This window comes from Vigna radiata, chromosome 6 (genome assembly GCF_000741045.1).
Source record: "Vigna radiata var. radiata cultivar VC1973A chromosome 6, Vradiata_ver6, whole genome shotgun sequence".
NCBI classification, from domain to species: domain Eukaryota; kingdom Viridiplantae; phylum Streptophyta; class Magnoliopsida; order Fabales; family Fabaceae; genus Vigna; species Vigna radiata.
Window position 1 is genome coordinate 4,934,511 of NC_028356.1, and position 22,049 is coordinate 4,956,559.

At 34.1% G+C, this 22,049-nt stretch overlaps 2 protein-coding genes and 1 non-coding gene across 3 annotated transcripts; 2 read left to right on the plus strand and 1 right to left on the minus strand.

Moving 5' to 3' along the window:
- Positions 1–1,669: 1,669 nt before the first annotated feature.
- On the plus strand, positions 1,670–1,742 carry TRNAK-CUU. The gene has a single exon. It is a non-coding gene; the product is annotated as a tRNA-Lys (tRNA).
- A 692-nt stretch (positions 1,743–2,434) lies between these two features.
- Positions 2,435–4,685, plus strand: LOC106764829. The gene has a single exon (XM_014649239.2). It carries the CDS (start codon positions 2,745–2,747, stop codon positions 4,527–4,529), a length of 1,785 nt encoding a protein of 594 aa, XP_014504725.1. The 5' UTR covers positions 2,435–2,744; the 3' UTR covers positions 4,530–4,685.
- Positions 4,686–4,872: 187 nt separating this feature from the next.
- Positions 4,873–9,076, minus strand: LOC106764828 (probable methyltransferase PMT23). The gene is made up of 8 exons (XM_014649238.2): positions 8,296–9,076; positions 7,881–8,030; positions 7,096–7,366; positions 6,873–6,983; positions 6,485–6,656; positions 5,799–6,053; positions 5,420–5,614; positions 4,873–5,280 (listed from the first exon to the last, which is right to left on the minus strand). Exons 1-8 carry the CDS (start codon positions 8,758–8,760, stop codon positions 5,082–5,084), a joined length of 1,818 nt encoding a protein of 605 aa, XP_014504724.1. The 5' UTR covers positions 8,761–9,076; the 3' UTR covers positions 4,873–5,081.
- Between the last annotated feature and the right edge of the window lie 12,973 nt (positions 9,077–22,049).

Sequence of the window (22,049 nt, forward strand, 5' to 3'; positions counted from 1 at the left end):
TAATTTTACAGAAGAATGATGTGTTGTTAAATTCTACGTAATACCTTGAAAAGTTAAATTTATATATTAGATACCTAAAATATTGTTTCTTAGTAGAGTTTTTTACAAGTTATATGGAAGCCTTAATCATAATCGAATTTGAAAAAAAAAAAAGAAGTATTCATTATCTTTTAAAGACTTTTACAAAAGTTATGATCTTTTCCAACACATTTTTAGTCTTTGTATAAGTTTCCAAATGTTTTTCAAATCAATTTTAAAGTTTCATATGTTTTTTTTTAGAATTATGTATTTCTTTTTTGTAAAATATGATTGTACATTTTTCAATTATATTAGTATAGAATTCGTCTTTTACTAAATACATGTCCGACTACTAAATTGACATCCATTTGACTTATCCCTATTTGTTTAATATAACATTACACAAAACACTTAATAATCATATTTAATGATTAATTAAGATAATTTCATAATTATTTGAGTTAATAGACTTTTGTGTTTCTAAATGAAAGTTCATAAACATTAATTAAATAATACATTTTACGAGGTATGTTAATTACGTCATATTAATTATCATATTTATTATTTGTTGCTAACGCTTTAGACTAAATTAAGTCTTAGTCTATCTTCTCTACATAATTCCTACTCCTTTTAAGGAGAATGAAGAAGATAAGTATATTAAAATTAAAAGTTAAAATTTGAAAAATCTTTGAAAATAAATACACACTCAATTTTGCAAAAACATTTTAAATAGTTTTTATTTTTATTTCTTGGTGTACTTTTTAATTCCTTTTTAGTGCTGACTATAGTACAATTGTGGTAATTCTTTTCATCATAAATAATTGTCTTACAAATTCTTTTTTCTTTTTTTACAATAAGAAGGAAGGTTGCGGATGTTAGAAGAAGGTCTCTAACTAGAGGAGATGTGACAAAAAGATGAGTTCGTAACGGGGATAAAAATATTTGGTCAATTAATATAATAAAAACAAAATAAGTACATTATAAGTATCTAAATATAAATAAACTACGATTCGTGAACATGTTTTTTTTTTCATACTTCATTCATGATTAAAATATACTGCGAAGGTTTGAAGCGCGTTACACAATGACTTTTATTTTATTTAACAGGTTTTAATTCTGCGACAAGGAAACCAAAAAGGTGTAAAAATATACAAAATACTTAAGTTTATTATTGTTATTATTTGTAACATGTTTTGTCCGACCGATTGAATGTGAAATATATGTCTCATGAATATTTTGTTTGGATAAATAAAACTAATAATAAAATAAACAAACGTAAAATAAGATAATTCAAAATAAATAGTACATGTTCATTATTATTTATTTTTAGGTAATGGAATTTAAAATACTATTTTATTATACTTTTCCTAACGTGAACACCGCATGTATATTATTAACAAACCAAAATTTGAAAAAGAATTTGAATAACTCCACTTTGTCGAATTAGTCCTAAATGTAAAAGATAAAAAAAAAAATTATTTTTAATTTGGGTGAAGTTTATGCAATAAAAAATAATCAAATAGCTTCATTTCTTCTAAATTTTTCGCGTTTTGTTATGGCCAGCTACACATTCTTATTTTCAATCCTTTCTACTAAAGCCAATTTGTTTATAAAGAATAGTAATATTGAGTATACATCAAACCAACAGTAAGCCCGTCTAGCTCAGTTGGTAGAGCGCAAGGCTCTTAACCTTGTGGTCGTGGGTTCGAGCCCCACGGTGGGCGTTCTTTTTGGGTTTTTTCTCCTAAATAATTTTTACTTCGTTCTATTGTGTAGTGTTTTGCTGTGCTGCACACCATGCAAAAGTTTGTCATTTCCCCCATAAAATGATTTAAAATTTTATAATCCAATAAATCATTGAAATTCACTTTGGATTTTATAACAAAATTGTTTAAATGAGTGATGATAATAGACATTTTTACCCTAGGCTAAAATCTATAATCCTTAATTATTGTATAATCGAAGCCAATTTTAGAATGTGAAACTATTGTCCAGTTTTAGCCTATTTTAAAAAAATGATTAATAGTAAGTACTTGTATTTTGCACTTGTATCACATCTACTGTAGTAGGCACCTGTAGTCCTGCATTAATAGTTATTTCAGGTGTTGTTATGAATTAATCTTTCATAATGTTGATTGTGTGGCTCAAATCACCTACTTGCAATGATTCCACTAAGTTGTCTCATGACATGCATGGTGATGAAGCAAGGAAAAGGTAAGAAAATATGACAATGAAAAGTACGAAACAGAGAAAGATCACAGAGTATACCTTATTTTTATAGAAGGCAAAATGCAACTGAGTATAAAAACACAAACAAACATCAGTCTTGAAGTTAATTAATTTTTCATAAACAGTGGTAGTACCTCATTTTTCACTAACTATTACTAACAAAAGGAAACTAAACAGGGTCAATACAATAAAAAAGTTCATAATTGAAGTTTAGTTTCTTGTATTGGACATGGCAACAGTTTGCAATGGAATGATAAAAAAAAGGTACTGAATGAACGAACGCGGAGTTTAGTGTAGTGTAGGATGGTGATAAGAAAAATAGCAGGAAGAAATTTCCTGAGACAGTAGTACCCAACGCTATTATATACATATATATAGTGTCATTTTTGTGGATTGAAAATGAAGCAAAGGCAATTCACAGGTATCCAAAGTTCTTCAAGGTTTTAATTTTTAACCTGAATCATCTTCATTTCACGTATGATTTCTACTTCCTAGCCATGAATACTGCGAGCGAGAGGTTTGTTACGTTCCTCTGTTTCTTTCTGCTTCTCTTCATGACAACGTTGTCAAACTCCCAACCAGACCGTTTTATGAGACCCCTTCGTGGGAGTTCCCTAGAATACTTCGAGGTGGGTTACCCTCCGCCGTCACACGAACCCACTCCGTCCTGCAGCCACCGTGTCCTCCACCACTCCTTCGCCAACACCATCGACTCTCCTCCATACACCACCTCCTACAGCCCTCCCCCGCGGTGCCCCGCCCCGTGGTCCCGCGTCGTGCTCCATTTCCACGCCCGCTGCAAGGGCGAGCAGTACGACCGCATCGCCGCCATCTGGATCGCCGGCGCCGAGATCCTCCGCACCAGCACCGCCGAGCCCACCGCCGACGGCATCTTCTGGAACGTCCGCAAGGACGTCACGAGATACTCTTCCCTCCTTGCCAAATCCAACCTCGACCTCACCATGATGCTCGAAAACATTGTCAACAACGAGTTCACAGGCGTCTACCACGTCACCGTCACTCTCCTCTACTACAACGAGTACACCCTTAAGGCCCCCGTCAGAGTTCCGTTTGTCCCCTGCCCCGAGGAGCTCACTTTCAATCCAATTTCTCTGCCCAAATCTCGATCTCTTATCCAGGATCCTGGCTCCAGAGGCGTGAATGAGTCACCGGCGGATTTGATTATTCCGATATCTGATGATGGACGGCGAGGGTTTTGGTTCAAGGTGGAGGAGGAGAAAAGTTCCTGCTCCCGGAAAATTCGAATTCCGAGAAACACCTATCGCGCGGTGCTTGAACTGTACGTTTCTTTTCACGGAAACGACGAGTTTTGGTACTCGAATCCGCCGACTTCGTACATCACGGCAAACGGTTTGGCGACGAAGCGTGGGAACGGCGCGTACAGGGAAGTTTACGCGACGATCGACGGCCAGGTTGTCGGGTCGGAGGTTCCATTTCCGGTGATATTCACCGGCGGGATCAACCCTTTGTTCTGGGAGCCCATGGTGGCGATCGGGGCTTTTAACCTGCCCTCATACGACATCGATTTGACGCCGTTTTTGGGGAAAGTTCTGGATGGGAAGGAGCACGTTTTCGGAATAGGGGTGGTGAAGGGTATATCTTACTGGCTGATAAACGCAAACTTACATCTTTGGTTGGACCATGAATCAATGGTGGTTCATGCTAATCCCGTTGTTCATCACAGTCCTGAAACTTCCATCGAACGGCAAGAGGGATTTCGAGGGCTTGATGGGTCGTTCGATGTGGACGCGGAGCAGGAAATGCACATCACAGGGTGGGTCATGACTAGTGTTGGCAACATCACCACCACGGTTTCTCAGGGATTCTCGTTCAAGAACTTCATAAAGTTCCAACACAATGGGAGTATCAAGACCGTTAAGCAGAAGTTCAAGGCAAAGAAAAAAGTGAAAGTGATCGATGGAAAAGGTGAATCTATCACCAGGTTGAAGGTTAGACGAAGGTACCCTTTAAGGGTTGTCACCACCACGAACGAGTTTCCCGATGGTACATACCAGCTTGTCACGGAGCTTTCTCATACTCTCAATGAGAAGCATGTAAGTGGGTGCTTCTCGAAATCCATCACCAATGCCCAGAATTCCAAGGGCTGGATCGAGGTGAAGGGTCACTCTGTTGTGTCGGGTCAGGCAAGCACCACGCAGAATTATAGTTACGTTGATGGGTTCATGTGCTACTCCCGGAATGTTGCAGCGGCTAATGGAAGGATTGTCTTGGACAATTCAACTTTTGTTTGTGAAGAGTGAAGATTCTTTGTAGTTTCTTGCAGCGTACATGTTTTTATGTAGTTTCCTGCATAGGGTTTTAGTTTTATTTTTTCTAGGAACAGGAATGTGTAGTAGTGTAGTATCTTTTGAATCTGCATGTATGTATGTATATGTATGTATTGCTTCCATTCAGCCACTGTGCCTGGATCTAGACACAGAAGGAAAACACAGGCTAATGAAAATCTAAAAAGCTTCCCCGTAAGCAAGGATCATAGCATACGTATATGGTTCCTGACAGAGTAGAGCTTGCACATAACAACTGCATGCCAAAAGTTATGGTAAAGGTAACTCATCACAGCATGAGTATCCGGAAAAGAAAATATATCAGAGAAACAAAATCCTCCGTATTACTATTACTATAAATAAATGTATGGCTGACAAATTTCACACTCGGACAAGATTACTTGTCGTATACAATATTCCTTTCTTGAAATTCATTCTTTTTGCACCTACCTTTTATCCAGAATATACCCATACATAATCCATGGGTGATTGAAGATTTCTTCATGTTCATAACCCAATATACAACATTCAGTCTGAAGAGCTCGTAGGTCGCCAGAAACCCTTCCTAGCTACAAGAAACTGATCCTGATGCAACGTGACAGACCAGTGAAGTGAACGCAAAATTGGAGTGAGCTTGTTTAGCATCTCCATAGAATCGTGAACCACGAGATATCCATTTGGTCTCAATATGCGATCAATCTCCACAGCCACATCTAAAATGTCACATCTGGCAAAAATTGTTCACTATCAGAATCATGTGTACATGTACATGTGTTGTGTAGAAGTGACAGAGTCCTAGAATAATATTAATAAAAGGGGAAATGACATGATCTTATTATAGGTATTAGTTTCTTCAAGAACCATACCTTGGCTCAAGATATTTGAACAGAAAGCTAGAGTGAAGAAGATCGTATGTGCGAGGATAGGTACTAAAGGACTCGCACCAATCATGATACATTCCTATAAACCCTCTGTCCATTATAATACTAAGAGTATCAGGCACATCAATAGGTACTACATTCATCACCCACACTGGAAGATCAACGAGAGCAGCAGCAAATCTGCAAAATATGACGGACGTGGTATCAGTCTCAAAGAAACTTGGAGGAAACTGTCAATAACATGCCATTGTCACATCATGAGTAGGTCTGATAGAAAATCAAGGATATGGGTTATTACTACCAATGCCCTCAAGAATGTATGGGGAAAAGAGCTAGAATTTAAGAAAAGAAAATATTACTTTACCCTGCATAACCAGCATTCATGTCCATTACATTTCGAACACTTGACCAATTTATAGGGAGACCATTCACATAAACATCTGAAACTAATTCAGACCAGCGTTTGCTGTCCTTGAAGAACTTATCCTTGGAAACTGAATCAGTAGGTAAGCTAGGTGGCTTACTGGTAAGCCTCTGGGGCCAAGACTTAGGCCAGCTCTGCAGGTTACCCTTATCATCAACCGGAAGAGGAGTCAGGCAACTATTGAGTCTGGCATACCTAAACATAATCACAAGCATGAAGAGGAAATTAGCAAAGATAGAAACTAAACTAAGCATGGCACTACCTTCATTCTTATTTATAAGCAAAACAAAAACTAATTTGACACAAATTAAGAAAATCAGTACACTGCATTAAATTTTATTAGTATCTTAATATAAGGTTACACATTAAATAAAGTTAAGGCGTTTTAGGAAAAATATCCTTAAATAAAACAAAAGTTGGCAAATTTGCTTATATTCAAGAAAAAAAAAAAGGGTGATCTTTACTAAACGAGAACAGAGTACTTACATCTAGCATTGCTCGCAATAGTCTCTTTGGCCTTTTTCTTAGATAATATTCATTTATTTTGTGTTGGAATAATGGAGAAAGTATAAATTGATAGAAACATAAGAATAATAGAAATAAGATCCCAAGAAAAGAGAAACTACCATGAGCTGTTCTTCCCATCTTCATTTTCACATAAAGGTGGATTGTTCTCTTTACGTTTTTCATAGCAAGAAGATGAGGTGGGCTTCTGGTATATAACAAGTCCAATTCCAGATGAATCATGAGCCTTAGCCACAACCTTCCAGCACATGGCTTTTGTTATATCCACCATGGCTGCAGATTGACAAAGAAATTCTTCAACATGAAAGCTAAGAAGGCAGAACAAATTTGCTTCAGGGCATCAAGGTCAGCTCATACAAAAATTGAACTTCTCCGTGTATTAAATAAGATACATTCTCAACACATGAAAAAATTATAACTAAAGAGAAAGGAAAGACAATGACACAAAGAGACACAGGATGAAGGTGAGAGAAAGAGAAAAAGACAAACCATTCCATACTTTCTGATCTCTTTCATCATCTCGGTAGACTGGTGTTGCAGACCATGCAAAGAAACCACCAGGTCTAAGAATCCTGTTGAGCTCAAATAAGGGCTTCCCACCTAAAGTTGTGACAGTATTTGAGAATAATTATCTCTATCAGAGATTGGTATAAATGGAACATGTAAGGAAGTCCTGATATGGAAAGTGGAAGCAAGAAAAAGAGATAAGTACCATCTGCATCCCAGTGAACCCTACATCGTGCACAATGGATCAAATCAAAGCCGTTATCAGGAAAAGTCAACTTCTGTGTTCCAATGACAGAAAGAGTTGCAGGTATTCCTCGTTCCAAGGCAAACTGTATCTGAGCTTCATGTTCATCCTTTGGGGCAAATGACATAGTAATAACATTTTTGTCCAGCAAATAGCCACCAAAGCTAGCAACACCACAGCCAACATCTAGAACAACCCTGGTATGCTTTCCCCATTTAATTGCTGGTAATGTCTATGGTATAACCAAAATAATCAGCAAACCGGTACTACCACCATAAATATACTGGTTTAAGTCATTCATAAATCAAAACCAAACATTGCTACGCCCTCATTACAACAAAATGTCATCGATTTCATTGGATAAAATAATATATGAATGCCAACTACTGTAAATTAAAAAAAAAAAATGCCAACTCTTAATATCAGATCTTAGACATTTCCATCCATCCTGCTAGAGAGAAGCAATAAATCATTGCATCAACAGCACTAAGAAAAACAATTTCAACTGCTGCTCCTGCCTAACATTCCTAATCATAAGCTCTGAGCTTTTTGATGTGTTCATTTGAAATCAATATGCAGGCCAAGCAAGATCCAAAAGTAGTAAATCTCTTCTCAGTCACTCCCCTTGTCCTCCCAATTTTTTGGTTCTTATTTTTCAATAATTGATTAAAGTTCATCGGTATCTATAATAGTCACACTTATATATCATAATCATGGTTAATATGTGAATCCACTTGGCAAAATACCTTCTGTATGAACTCAATGTAATGATCTACTCCTTCTTTGAATTGAGTACCACCACCAGGAAAAACTAAATATTCTCCAGACTTTACTACCCAGTGCTGGTCTTTCTTGTACTCCACCAGCTTTGGATGAGGAACATTATCATACCAAATCTGAAAATAAAGAAAATATAAAATTCCTCCTCCATTGACTTCAAGACTAGTTAAAAGACTCAAATGGGACTTAACAAATAACAACTCAACACTATTTTCATTACTTTATTAGAATAAATTGGTATGTGACAAATCATAAAGCAAAACCCGTTCAGAACACAAGTAAAGCTAAGAGTACAACAATTTCTTCAATAACCTGCAGAACAATAGGTAAATGATTAAAGAGTACCACATTAACAATTTATTCAACTTTTATGAATCTCACCTTATCCCTGCTCTTAGGCCACGGAACTGGGGCTTTATACCCTTTGGGAAGAGGCAACAAGCAGTGAAGACTAGTCTCAGGGCAATGTCTTTCCCTGTGCTCCATGTGCCTCCTCGACTTAAGAGCCTTAATGGCCATAAAATTATCCAAACATGGTATAAAATCAACATTCTGCGGGTCCTTACACAGCTTCCAATCTATGGTCACAGCATCCTCCTCTGGGGGCAAACCTTGGTCTTCTTCAGCAGTGACATTGGTCACCTTTGGAGGAAGCTCTTGCACTTTCGGTTTTGAAGCATGATGAGGAGGTGCTTGGTGTTGGATAACAGAATAGAAAGCAACAGGGTTTGAGGTGGTGCTGGAGAAGCTGAAGAGGAAGAACGCGACACAAACAAGCAAGATTAAGAGAGTGAAAACGAAAGGGTATTTCCTCTCTTTGAAGAAGTCTTCAGCTAAAATTGCCATTTTGGTTTCTCACTCTGCTGGGAGACACAGAATAGACATGAAGATGATGCAAGAGCTTAAGAAGAAGAAGGGGACATGTCGCTCTCCGAACAAGATCAAAGGATAAAAAAGTGGGAATCTTGTGGTTGTCCTTCAGATCCTAAGGACTGTGTACTTTGGTGGTCAGATTCAGAATTCAGAACTCAAACGCACGACTTCCAACTCAACCCAGGTTCTTGCGCTCTGTCACCGACGCGTTGACACTGACAATGGTAGCGTTGTGCTTTCCTTTACCAAGGTACACCAACCCAGTTCATGTTATATCTTTAACCATAAAAATAAATGCTCTTTTATTTCATCATAGAAAATGTAGCAGGACGTGAAGTTTGTCCAGATATATGATAATGTGATATCTATATTTTGTATGGTATAAAATTAAGCTTATAATTGAAAAAAAAAGCATAAAAGAAGAATAAAAACTAATTTTTTACATATTATTATTAATAAGAAGGATGCAACATGTAATTCAAATATATATAAATATTTAAATGTTATAAAAAATAATCAATTATATAAGTAATGTTAACAAAAACTAATCATATGATTAGTCGTGGATAATTAAATCAATGGAAAATTATTAATTTATAACATTCTATATTTATTGATTAGAAAATGTATATAGCTAAAATATTATTTATTATTCATGTAAATTTATTTTATTAAGATGACACAGTTTAATTTTGTGAACTAATTTTTTAAAAGTTTTTCTCTTGGTAAAAATTTTGTAAATAGATTAGTCAAATTTTCACACATACACGACTCTTTTGAATTTATATGTTTTTTTTAATTGAACAATCACTCTTGTCTTTATGTATAGTTGTTGATTTCATTTTTGTTGATTCTATTTTTTTTTTAAGATCACAAGATTTTTGTATATGTTGAACTATAGACTTTAACCAAATACATTCATGACTTACCTAATACAATGTTAAAATTTTGCATGATTTGATGATGTTATTGTTAAGGTTTGTTTCACATACCATCATAAATTTGCTCTGCCACCATATATGAGCAACTTTCTTGTTTGTGATCAACTATTGTGTAGGTTTGATAAATAACTTGCACTTACACAACCCATTAGATATTATTTGAATAATTTAGATAAAATAAGCCTATAGTGTAAGCAAATTGATGTGACATAATGATAATTATATCACTCAATTAATGAAAAATTAATTAATAAGTATTCAATTGAAAAATATAAACATTTTTAGTGCAGTTAAAATGGGTTAGTACTCGAAACCAACTTAATTCACCATGGGTTCAGGTTGAGTTATGTTTGAAAAATATGTAATTTTTTTATATGGGTCAATTTTTAATCCGACCCACTTATAACTCGATTCACCCGGATTGAACCTGTGGTAAGGCAGGTTGGCTGACCAACTCACCTAACCTTTTTTTTTATTGCATTGTAGATTAGATTAAGAAAAAGATGTTTCAAGAGAGCAAAATATTATACATTTATCATTCAAGATTCTAATCTTATAAATTGGTAAATGACACAAAAAATAACAATATTAAAAACTTATTTGTTTGTTTTTTGTGCTTGCATTTAAATTACATTTGGATTGTATGATACTTTTTTTACTTTGAATTATTTTTGGAGTTTAACATCATTTTAGAGTGAAATTTATTTACATTTGAATTACAAAAAAAATTTAACTTTTTTTGAATTTGAAAAAAAAAACTTGTAATTAAGTGAATCAGTGAGTCAACCGGTTTAACTCACTAACTTATAGTAGACCGAGTCAGATTCATATCGACTCACTAATAAGTGAATCGGATTAGGTTGAGTCACTAAATGAGGTTCAAATCGACTCACTAATAAGTGAATCGGATTAGATTGAGTCACGAAATGACCACCCGACGATGAACCACACCGAATTAGACTGAATTACCATGACACTCATATTTTTAATACTTAATATATAAACAATTAATAAATAATCAATAAAAAAAATACTCAATAAATATAAAACTTAATTAAACTATTAATATAAAAGATATATTAAATGGTAATGAATTATTATTTATTAATTCATAATGATGCAATATATATATATATATATATATATATATATATATATATATATATATATATATATATATATATATATATATAGATAGAGAGAGAGAGAGAGAGAGAAGAGGAAAACTGTATTCAGTAGTTTTATATACAAAATAAATTTTAGGAATTCTCTTATAAAATTGTTTCAAATTAGATTAAAAAGTAAATTTTAAAACTAATTTTGTAAAAATTAAGTCAATTCTATAATATTAATATATAAGACAAGATAATATGTTGTAAACAAATTAAAATGAAACGAGTGAAATTCTATATCATGATATTATCAAATCAACATCAATAGAGAGCAATCTATATATTCACTATACTGCTTGCAAGTCTCTCTACCATTTCATAAAAATATAAAGGAAATGGCAGATCAAAACTTTCCGAAAAAACAAAAAGGAGATATTACTCATTTTTAGAGTGTCGAGAATCATGTAAGATATTTTTTTAATGAAGAAAACTGTTTAAAAATTTAGACATTTAAATCTTACGGAATTTAAATAAAAATCTAATTTTATTAAAAATATAATCTAATTACAAAATCTCAAATATTAATAAAATAAATCAAGAAATAAAATTAATTCATTTATATTATTTCTAAAATATTATAACTCATATTTAAATAAACATAAAAATGTTTCCGATTCTTGCATCTCGCCACTTTCTTTCACATATTATTTTCAAAAGAAAGTCATATTATATAAACTGTTTTACAGTTCAGTTTAAACAAACTAATTTTTAATTCAGCATAGTTTTTAATAGTATAGTATAGTGTAGTTTAATTTGTCCAATTACAGCACTCAAGTATAGTTTTATTTGTTCATCCCTGATCACAACACTCAGTAATCAAGAATTCACAGCATCGTTCACAGCATCATGATCATCTGAGAAACAGAAGTTAACTGTTAAAAAGATGAAAAACATAACAAACTCAATCATAAATAACACACATAAAAGAATGAAAAAGAGATTAACGTTGTAAGAAAATGAATACCAATATTAGAGTGCACGTGATCAGGATTTTCACAACTATCCAAACAAAGAGCAAAACATAATGGATATGCAAAATTAGCAAATATACAACCAGGAGCACATTTTGCAGCACATGATTTCTTTTCAGGTGTATTCCGAATGGCTTTTGTGCAATTCAATATAATCATCATCATAATCACAACTGCAATGATCTTCATCTTTTTATTTCTCATCACTTTTCTTTCTATCTCTAAAACCTGGTTGTGTGTTTCAAAGAAAAATAATAATACCAATTTATAGAAGAAAAATACAATGTAATGAATTTAAATATTCTCTAATGGTATGAGTAATATTTTTAATATATTGGTTCAATTTTAAATCATATTATTTTTTGCTATCATGTCTTAAATATTATATGATGCATTGCGATTAATTAGTTTAAAAAATATGTATTAACGAGAGTAAAAATATAAGATTGCTAAAAAAATGTGCAGTCTCAAAAAAAAAAAATTAATAGTAATCGGAGGGAGAAACAATTTAAGTCAAGAAACATTAAAAATATCAACGGAAATTACTTATGAATTATTTATTATCATTTAATACTTTTATGTGGTTTATTTAATGAGGTATTAAACGTTTTAATTCACAAGATTCCAATTCATTTTTTTAAACCTAATTAAGTAGCAACATTAGTATTAAGACATTCGAAGGAGCTTTCTTATATGTTAATGGAGGATATTGTGCTACGTTATCACTATCACGCATGTAGTATACAAATTAAAATTAAATGAAAGAAATTCTACTTGAAAATACCATTTACCATTTTATTTTATGAGAATATAAAGAAAATAATAAGAAAAAGGTTTTGAAAAAATAAACACCAATATATTACTCATAATTTATGTTTATTTTTGCATTACAATAATGTAAATTATTTCTAATAACCTTATTTTGACACATTTTTCAAAAAATTATAACCTGAAATGACAATTTTGTAACCAAGAATTCACTTCATGGATCGCATCATCACGATAATCTGGCAAATAAAAAGTTATTTATTAAAAAGATGCTTAAACATAATAAACTCAAGAATTAATAGGTTTTCCTCTTAATATATCAATAATCACTAGTGCAAAAATATTGTTTAACGTCACCCATTAAATGTCGGTTTCGTGAAAAACTGACGTCTATTTCTGCACGGTGGCATTATCGTAAATATATTTGAAAACTAGACGTCAGCTTCGCTGTTAGGCGACGTCTATGACATCATAGACGTCGCACCTGCCAGTGACCCGACGTCCAATTGCCTGAGGTATGTGATAAGACAGTTAATTCGACGTCAGCTAGAAAAGGGCACCAACGTTCAAGTCACTGACAGGAAATCAACATCAACCGGTTCAGCTTTAGACGTCGCATAGACGTCGGATCCCCTGAAAACCCGACGTCGACTGGGCTACAATTAATGTTGTTCACCTAATTCCTAGGCGCTTAAACGTCAAATAGTCAAACGGCGACGTCTAAGGCTTGTATGGAAGGTGGGAAGACAAAAATTCTTCAATTTAGAAGTCGGGTAGGAGGGGCGCCGACGTGAACTACCCTGACAGGAAATCAAACGTCAATCTTTTCAGCTTATTTGACGTAGAATAGACGTCGAATCCCCTGAAACACCGACGTCTATAGACGTCGATTTCTGGAGCAACCAACGCCCCATTTCATTTTAAATAGACCGCAGACTCTTATCCATTTCAGTTTTTAATCGCGTCTTCATCTCTTCTCCTTTTTCTCTGCTTCTCCTCTTCTTTTACTCGCTTGCGCACCTCTACTTTTTATCTCTTGCGGCATTGCATTGTGGTTTCTCATAACGTCATTGTCTTCGTCCTCTCCTTTTTCTCTCTTGCATCCCAAGTGCGTGGTTTTTTTTCATGCTTTACCGTTTAAACTTTCTTTAGTTTTTTATCGATTATCTTGTCGTTCAACTGATAAAAATTTGCTTTCTTTGTGTTGTGTATTAGTGCAGTTTTGATCCTTTCTTTGGGTAACATAGTGTAACATTCTCCCTTTGCTTGCTTCCTCACAAGAAGAGTGGCGATCTTTTGAGTTTTCTATGGCTTCCGACCCAAAATGGAACTTGGGTCCTTGTCTAGTTCTCGTATCACTGTAATTTTTTTCCTTTGCGGTTGAATAATGAGAAGTAGTCTTGGATCCAGGTTCGGTTTTGGGTTGAATGTCATAGAAAATTCAAAAGACGCAAGCTTTTTTTGTGGGAAACTAGCGAGAGGAGAGTGTTACACAATGCTACCGAAAGTCTGGATCAAAACTGCACTAAAATACAATGCCTTTGTTAGACGTCGGTTAGTGCATGGTCCGACGTCTATAAGGAATATAGACGTCGGTTAGTGTCATTTACAACTTCCATATATTCATGTTGACGTCGGTTTAAGCACAGGTTGATGTCTATATAGAGTAATTAGACGTCGGTGTGAGTATAAGCAGACGTCTATATAGTATAATTAGACGTCGGTGGATATCGTTAACTGACGTCTATATAGACGTCGATTGTGAAAGTGACGTTAAAAGCCTAAATTAACCGACGTTAAATAGCGTTTCTGCACTAGTGAATTTTCGATTTCTTTTATCTTTTACTATTTTTATTCATCATATTTTTATGTGTGATGAGTAAAAAAACGATTGAAAAACTCATAATTTTAAAAAAAATATAACAATAATTACTTTTAAACAAAATGAAATCTAAATTAAAAATAAATAAAAATAAAAATCACATCAAGTAAACTCCTTATGACAAAAAAAAAAACTCATTAAACCTAAATTAAATATTAATAATAAATAAAAGAGATTAATCTTATAAGAAATTGAATACCTATATTGTTGGAAGTAGATTTGGTTGCAATGCAACTATTAAAGCAATCAGTGGGAGGAGAACCACCTTTACATTTTACCATACAGATAGCATAACATATTGGATATGCAAGATTAGCAAATACACAACCCGCAGCACATTTTGCAGCACATGATTTGTCTTCATGTGCAAATCTTAATGAATTTATTATTAATATTAAACCTTATTAAATATTAATAATAAATATAATGAATTTAAATATTCTCTATCCATGATATAGTATTTTTTATTAAAAAAATTGGTCAAGATATTCTAAAATTCCAATATATTTAATTGTTTATTTTTCTGTTATTTCTCTATTATATAATTATTTGTGTTGTTATTAAAAGTAGAAAGACACTAGTTCAAAAACGTTATTTAACGTCACCCCTTAGACGTCGGTTCCGTGAAAATCTGATGTTTATTACTGTACAGTGGCATTATCGTAAATAAATTGAAAAACTAGATGTCAGTTTCGATGTCAGGCGACGTCTATGACATCATAGACGTCGCACCTGCCGCAAACTGACGTCCAATTGCCTGAGGTATGTGATAAGACAGTCCATTGACGTCGGTGTTCACGGGGACCGACGTCTACTAGGCTGCAATTAATGCTGCATATTAAATTCCCAGGAGCTTAGACGTCGGCTAGCAAGGGCACTGACGTCTACATCACTGACAGGAAATCAAACGTCAACCGGTTCAGCTTTAGACGTCGAATAGACGTCGGATCCCGTGAAAAAGCGACGTCGACTGGGCTACAATTAATGTTGTTCACCTAATTCCCCAGGCAATTAGACATCACGTAGTTAAACGCCGATGTCTAAGGCCTGTCTGGAAGGCGGGAAGACAAAAATTCTTCAATGTAGACGTCGGTTCTGAGGGGCACCGACGTCTAAGTTTCTGTATTTTCACCAAATTCGAGGGTTGTAGACGTCAGTTGTGAGGGGCACTGACTTGAACTACCCTGACAGGAAACCAAAACGTCAATCTTTTCAGCTTCATAGACGTAGGATCCTCTGAAACACCGACGCCCCATTTCATTTTAAATAAATCGCAGACTCTTCACACCATTCAATTTTTGATCTCGTCTTCATCTCTTCTCTTTTTTCTCTGCTTCTCCTCTTCTTTTACTCGCTTCCGCACCTCTACATTTTATCTCTTGCGGCATTGCATTGTCGTTTCTCAATATGTTATTGTCTTCGTCCTCTCCTTTTTCTCTCTTGCATCCCAGGTGCGTGGTTTTTTTTTATGCTTTACCGTTTAAACTTTCTTTAGTTTTTTATCGATTATCTTGTCGTTCAACTGATTAAAATTTGCTTTCTTTGTGTTGTGTTTTAGTGCAGTTTTGATCCTTTCTTTGGGTAACATAGTGTAACATTCTCCCTTTGCTTGCTTCCTCACAAGAAGAGTGCCGATCTTTTAAGTTTTCTATGTCTTCTGACCCAAAATGGAACTTGGGTCCTTGTCTAGTTCTCATATCACCGTAATTTTTTTCCTTTGCAGTTGAATAATGGGAAGTAGTTATGGACCCAGGTTCGGTTTTGGGTTGAATGTCATAGAAGATTCAAAAGACGCAAGCTTTTTTTGTGGGGAAACTAGCGAGAAGAGAGTGTTACACAATGCTACCGAAAGTCTGGATCAAAACTGCACTAAAACACAACGCCCTTGTTAGACGTCGGTTAGTGCATGGTCCAATAATACCAACAGGTTCAACCAATTTATAGCCCATAAAAAATAAAAACGAAAACGAAACTAACCTTCTTGAAGTTGGGTTTGTCTGAATAAACTGTTGCTATCAGTGAGGGAGAAAGGAGAACGCTTATGCTCCAAAGAATACATGTGCACGAAACCAATCGGTCAAAACTAAAGAAAATCATACCTAAGTTGTTATTCAATGTGCATATTTTATAAAATGAAAGAAAAACTACATGTGTTGGTTGCCGAAACCTTCGTCTGAGAAGGGTTTAAGGTTTCATGCAAAGATAAAGTGAATGAATTTTTAATCTGTCCCTCAAATTTTTAATGAATTCACTAACATATAACGTTTGAAAAGTAATATTTCGACGTCTTATACCTTTTTAACGTCTGAAAATAGGACATTCGACGTCATACATTGTCGCAACTGGAATCGCGATGGGACGACGAACCAAAAAAATACGGTTTTGAAAAAGAGGTTTTAGACTCGCCACCATAGTTTATTTTGGAAAACTACGGAAAAACCATAAAATGATAAAGCATAGTCTGTGAAAACCGGATTCTAGACTCAAGAGTCAATTATGGGTAGGGAAAGTATTAACACCCTATCGTTTTGTCTGAAGGCAGAACCCTTAATTAAATATGCAAAAGTGATGTGGTTTTCAAAATGTTTAACTATCCTAAATAAAATGACACTCTAAAGAAACAAAATATATTTTTTAGTTTTTGGGATCCGACAAGGATTGACCTTGCTCCTACGTTTTCTCATTCAGAATGAGAAGTCAATGTTATGTAGTTCTTTAAGAAACTGTTTGGAAAGTTTGTTTGGGAAATTGTTTGGAAAATTTGTTTGAAAATTATTATGGATTGGGAAGTGAACCTGACAAGAACTAACTTTGCTCCTACGTATCTCCACTCTTGATGGAGAATCAATGATAACGTAGTTTTGGCTAAAAGATTGTTTGTTCATTTGAAAATGTGAACGTTTTTAGTTTTTGAAGATTATATATGTTTTGGTATTTTTGGAATGGTTGGGGAAAAGAATGTAATGAGTACTAGGCCGACGCGAACGGTCACACTAGTACTCATACCTTTATAAAGAAGTTTAATTATTTTTAGTCATTTTTAAGAAAGAAAGAAATGTATTAAGCACTAGAACGATACGGACGATCACACAAATACTCGTATCGTTATTTACTTATTTAGGAAGACTTGAGTGTTAGGCTCATGCAGATGATCGCACCACCACTCATACCATTATTTAATTTTTAGATTGAAAGTACTAATATTAGGCTATGCGGACGGTTGCACGAGTACTCATACCAAGGAATTGAGTGTTAGGCTGATACGGATGATCGCACGAATTTTCATATAGTTATTTCAATGCTTAAATAAAATTTTATTTTAATTAGTCATTAAATTATTACTGATTTATGGAAGAGTAAAACCTTTTTATGGAATGTACTAATATCACATAAAATCTAAGTATCAAAGTCTTAAATAATACCATAATACACAAATAAAAAAATATTTTTATCTTAAAAATAAATATGTTTTCAACATTTTTGAGAAAAAATATTAATGGTGTGGTTGTAGAACTTTTGTGCACAAATTAATGTAAGATAATGACATTTCTTTTAAATTTCTTTTATCATGAATATTACCTTTAAAAATATAAAACTAAGATGTAAGATAATGACATTTCTTTTAATTTTTTTTATCATAAATATTACCTTTAAAAATAGAAAAGTAAAATATGGGTTATTATCTAGTCATTAACATCAAAAGTTATATATTAAATGACAAGTGATTTTTAATTTTTATTTAACATTTTATAAAAATGTAAAGAAAATAAGAGGATAAATTTTTTTGAGAAATAAGGAGTGAAAAATAGGTACAACAAATATTTATTTAAGTATTACAATGATGTAATATTTTTTTGTAATAATCTTATTTTCATACATCATTTAAAAAGTTATATTTTGACATGATCTCAAGCAAGAATTTATGGCAGCGGTTAGAACAGCACGATCACCTAATATATAAAAAGTAAATTATTAAAAATATATAAAATATAATAAATTTAATCATAAATAATTAATATAAAAGATTAAAATAGAGATTAATATTAATGTTGTAAAAAAGTAAATACCTGTATTAAATTTGGTCACGCTGCAACTATTAATACATCCATTGTAAACATTGGGAGGAGGATGATGACATTTAGCCTTGCATCGACTATAACATGGTGGAAATGGCATTTGAGATATTACACATTCAAAGAAACATTTTGCACCACATGATAGGTGAGGAGTAATATCCTTAGCTTCTATGCAACCCAATATAATTATCATCATAATCACAATTCCAATATTTTGCATCTTAGTATTTGCCATCATTTTTCTCTCTATCTCTAAAACCTATTTTAGGCATACCTTAAATCTTGTTATAAGTTCCAAGCAAAAAATAAGAATAATTTATAAACAAAACATACCATCAAATGAATTTAAATATTATGTGATCAATAGTATCAGTCAAATCAAATTAATAACTCCCAAATTTTATATAAAATCAAACTAGTAACTCTCCATTCTATAATATAATATAATGGAATATGGTATAGTATAATAAGTTTAATATAATACAATATAATAACATAATATATTATAACATATAACATCCTCATAAATTATTTAATAAATAAAAAACAGAAACATATTATAAATTAAATAAAAATTAAAAACATTATTACTTATTAAAAATTAACTAATAAATAACAAGACAAAAAACATATTAAATTTTAAATAAAAATTAAAAAATATTAAGACGTATTAAAAAAAAATATTAAATAAAAAATAACAAAACATATTAAAAACTAAATATTAAATAAAGGTTAAATGCATTCATTGGTCCCTATTTTTGCTGTTTTTCTTCAATTAGGTTCCTGTTTTTTAGAAATGCTCAATTGGGTCCCTATATTTGAAAATTGACTCCAATCAAGGACATTCTGTAAACTTTGGTGAACGGCGTTAAATATGTTCTGTGCTGGCAACAGTACCTGTAATGGTGCAGACAGGTGGCATAGAATGGGGTTATGACGTGGTTAGTATTTGAATTTTTTAAAGATTAAAATTTTAAATACATGTGCGAATTGGGAAATTGGGAATTTTAAAATCACGTGCTTACTAATGCTTAAATTTCAGTAAGGGTAAAATAGAGAAATTGTCAAATGTGATCTGAGGTGATTTAAACAATTTAGGTTTGGAGAAATGTCATGTGTGAATTTGGGGAAATAGGGTTCGTGGTGGTCGGGAATTGGGGAACAACGGTGAGCGGTGAGCGGTGCTTTATATCAGAGATTTGGCTGACAAAAAGGCACGTTTTGGGAGATAATCATCATCTATCGTGTTACACAATCAAGGATCTGATATGATTGTAATTATTGTCAAATATTGTAATTAGCTTAAATTGGGATATCTACTTAATATAGGAAAGATAGTTGCCTAGTTTCTAGAGATTTAGCTTATTTCTCTCCTAATGTTATGTAACGGTCAGTGTATTCACTTGTATATATTTTTCCTCTTGATCAATGAAATATATGCTCTCGAGGTTTACTTTCATGGTATCAGTAGCATCTCTATAATCAACTTTGATTTTTTTTACCTCTGCAGCATGTCTCAAGATCAAAACACAACTCCCACCAACAAAAACGACAATGCCAACTCCTCTACCTCCAACAACCTTAATCTGGAGAGCCCTTATTATCTTCCCTCTTCTGATAATCCTGGACAAACTCTTGTGAGTGACGTCCTTACAGGTCTCAACAATTACAATCCATGGTCTCTTGCCATGACAATGGCTTTAAAGGGCAAAAACAAATTTTGCTTTGTTGATGGCTCTTTAACGTCCCCTGCATCCACTCATGAAGATTATCACCATTGGTCTCGTGTCAATAATATGGTTATGTCATGGATCCTCAACTCCATCGATCGCTCCCTGGCCCATACTGTGCTTTATGCAGAATCTGCCGCTGCTGTTTGGACAGATCTCAAGGCACGCTTCTCCTCCAACACTGGCCCTCGCATATATGAGCTTGAGCAAAATATTGCTACTCTTCAACAACAAGATTTTTCAATTGCACACTACTTCAATCAGCTTCGCTCCCTTTGGGATGAGTTATCCCTTATTGATCCTCCACCAACGTGCACTTGCCAAGGTTGTACTTGTGGAGCCAAAGAGACTTATATCTCCCAACAAAACAAACGACGCCTCATGCAGTTTTTGATGGGACTCAATGACAGCTTCAGTCAACCACGAAGCCAGTTACTTCTTACTGCATCCCTTCCCGATGTTGCTCATGCCTATTCCCTTCTCCTCCAAGATGAGGCTCAAAAGGCCCATACACATCCCCCACTGACTTCAGAACGTGCAGCCCTCCAAACTCAACCTACACATGCTTTTTTGGCCAAACAACCACCTTCTCGCAGTCGTCCCAAATGTGCGCATTGCGGCATCCTTGGTCATACGGAGCATAAGTGCTATAAGCTTCACGGATATCCGCCAGGGCATCGCTACTACCATAAGGGGAACACTCATGGACAGTCATCTACTTCATCCACTCGTGTTGACCCACGTCATGCTGCTGTGAAAGATCCTTTATCTGTAGATTCATTACAGCAACTTCTTCGCCTATTAAGGGAGGTAAACCAACCTAAGGCCAATCTCACAGGTGCGTCTCTAGCTCTTTATTCTGCCCTCTGTATGCCTACTGAATGGGTTATTGATACTGGCGCAACAGATCANGTTTCTTTCACCCCTTCCTCTTTTCAACAGCCACCTATTCCTTCTTCTCTTCATAAATCTATTTGTGTTCCTAATGGTCACTCGGTTCCTATACATGGCTTTGGAAATGTACAGATAACATCATATATCATCTTGACTGATGTCTTATTTGTACCCTCATTCAAGTTCAACCTTTTATCTGTGCCAAAACTTACCCAGACTACTAATTGTTCTGTTTTCTTTTATCCTGATCATTGTGTATTTCAGGACCATTTGACGAAGAAGGAGATTGGTCGGGGCCATAAAAAGGGTGGACTCTACTTCCTTGATGTCTCTACCTTTGTTGCCGCCGTCATCACTACCTCATCCACCACTTGGCATGCTAGGTTTGGTCATCCATCATCAAGTGCCCTCAAGTGTTTAGCTCCTGTTCTTGGTTTCAATAAAGACTCTTGTGACCATTGTGAAGTCTGTCATTTGTCAAAACAAACAAGACTTCCTTTTCCTTTACACACACCCACTAGCAGTAGTTTGTTTGAATTAATTCATGTTGATGTTTGGGGAAAGTATGCCACACCTACAAAAAATGGTCATCATTATTTTTTAACTATTGTTGATGATTTTTCCCGTGTCACCTGGACCTATCTCATGAAATACAAGTCGGATGCCTATTCTTTGTTAGTTCATTTCTTAGCTTATGTTCGAAATCAATTTCAGACATGTGTAAAAACAATTCGCTCCGATAATGGCACTGAATTTACAAATAATTCATTTCAGAAAATTCTTTGTGACTCTGGGATTCTCCAACAATTCTCTTGTCCCGGTACCCCA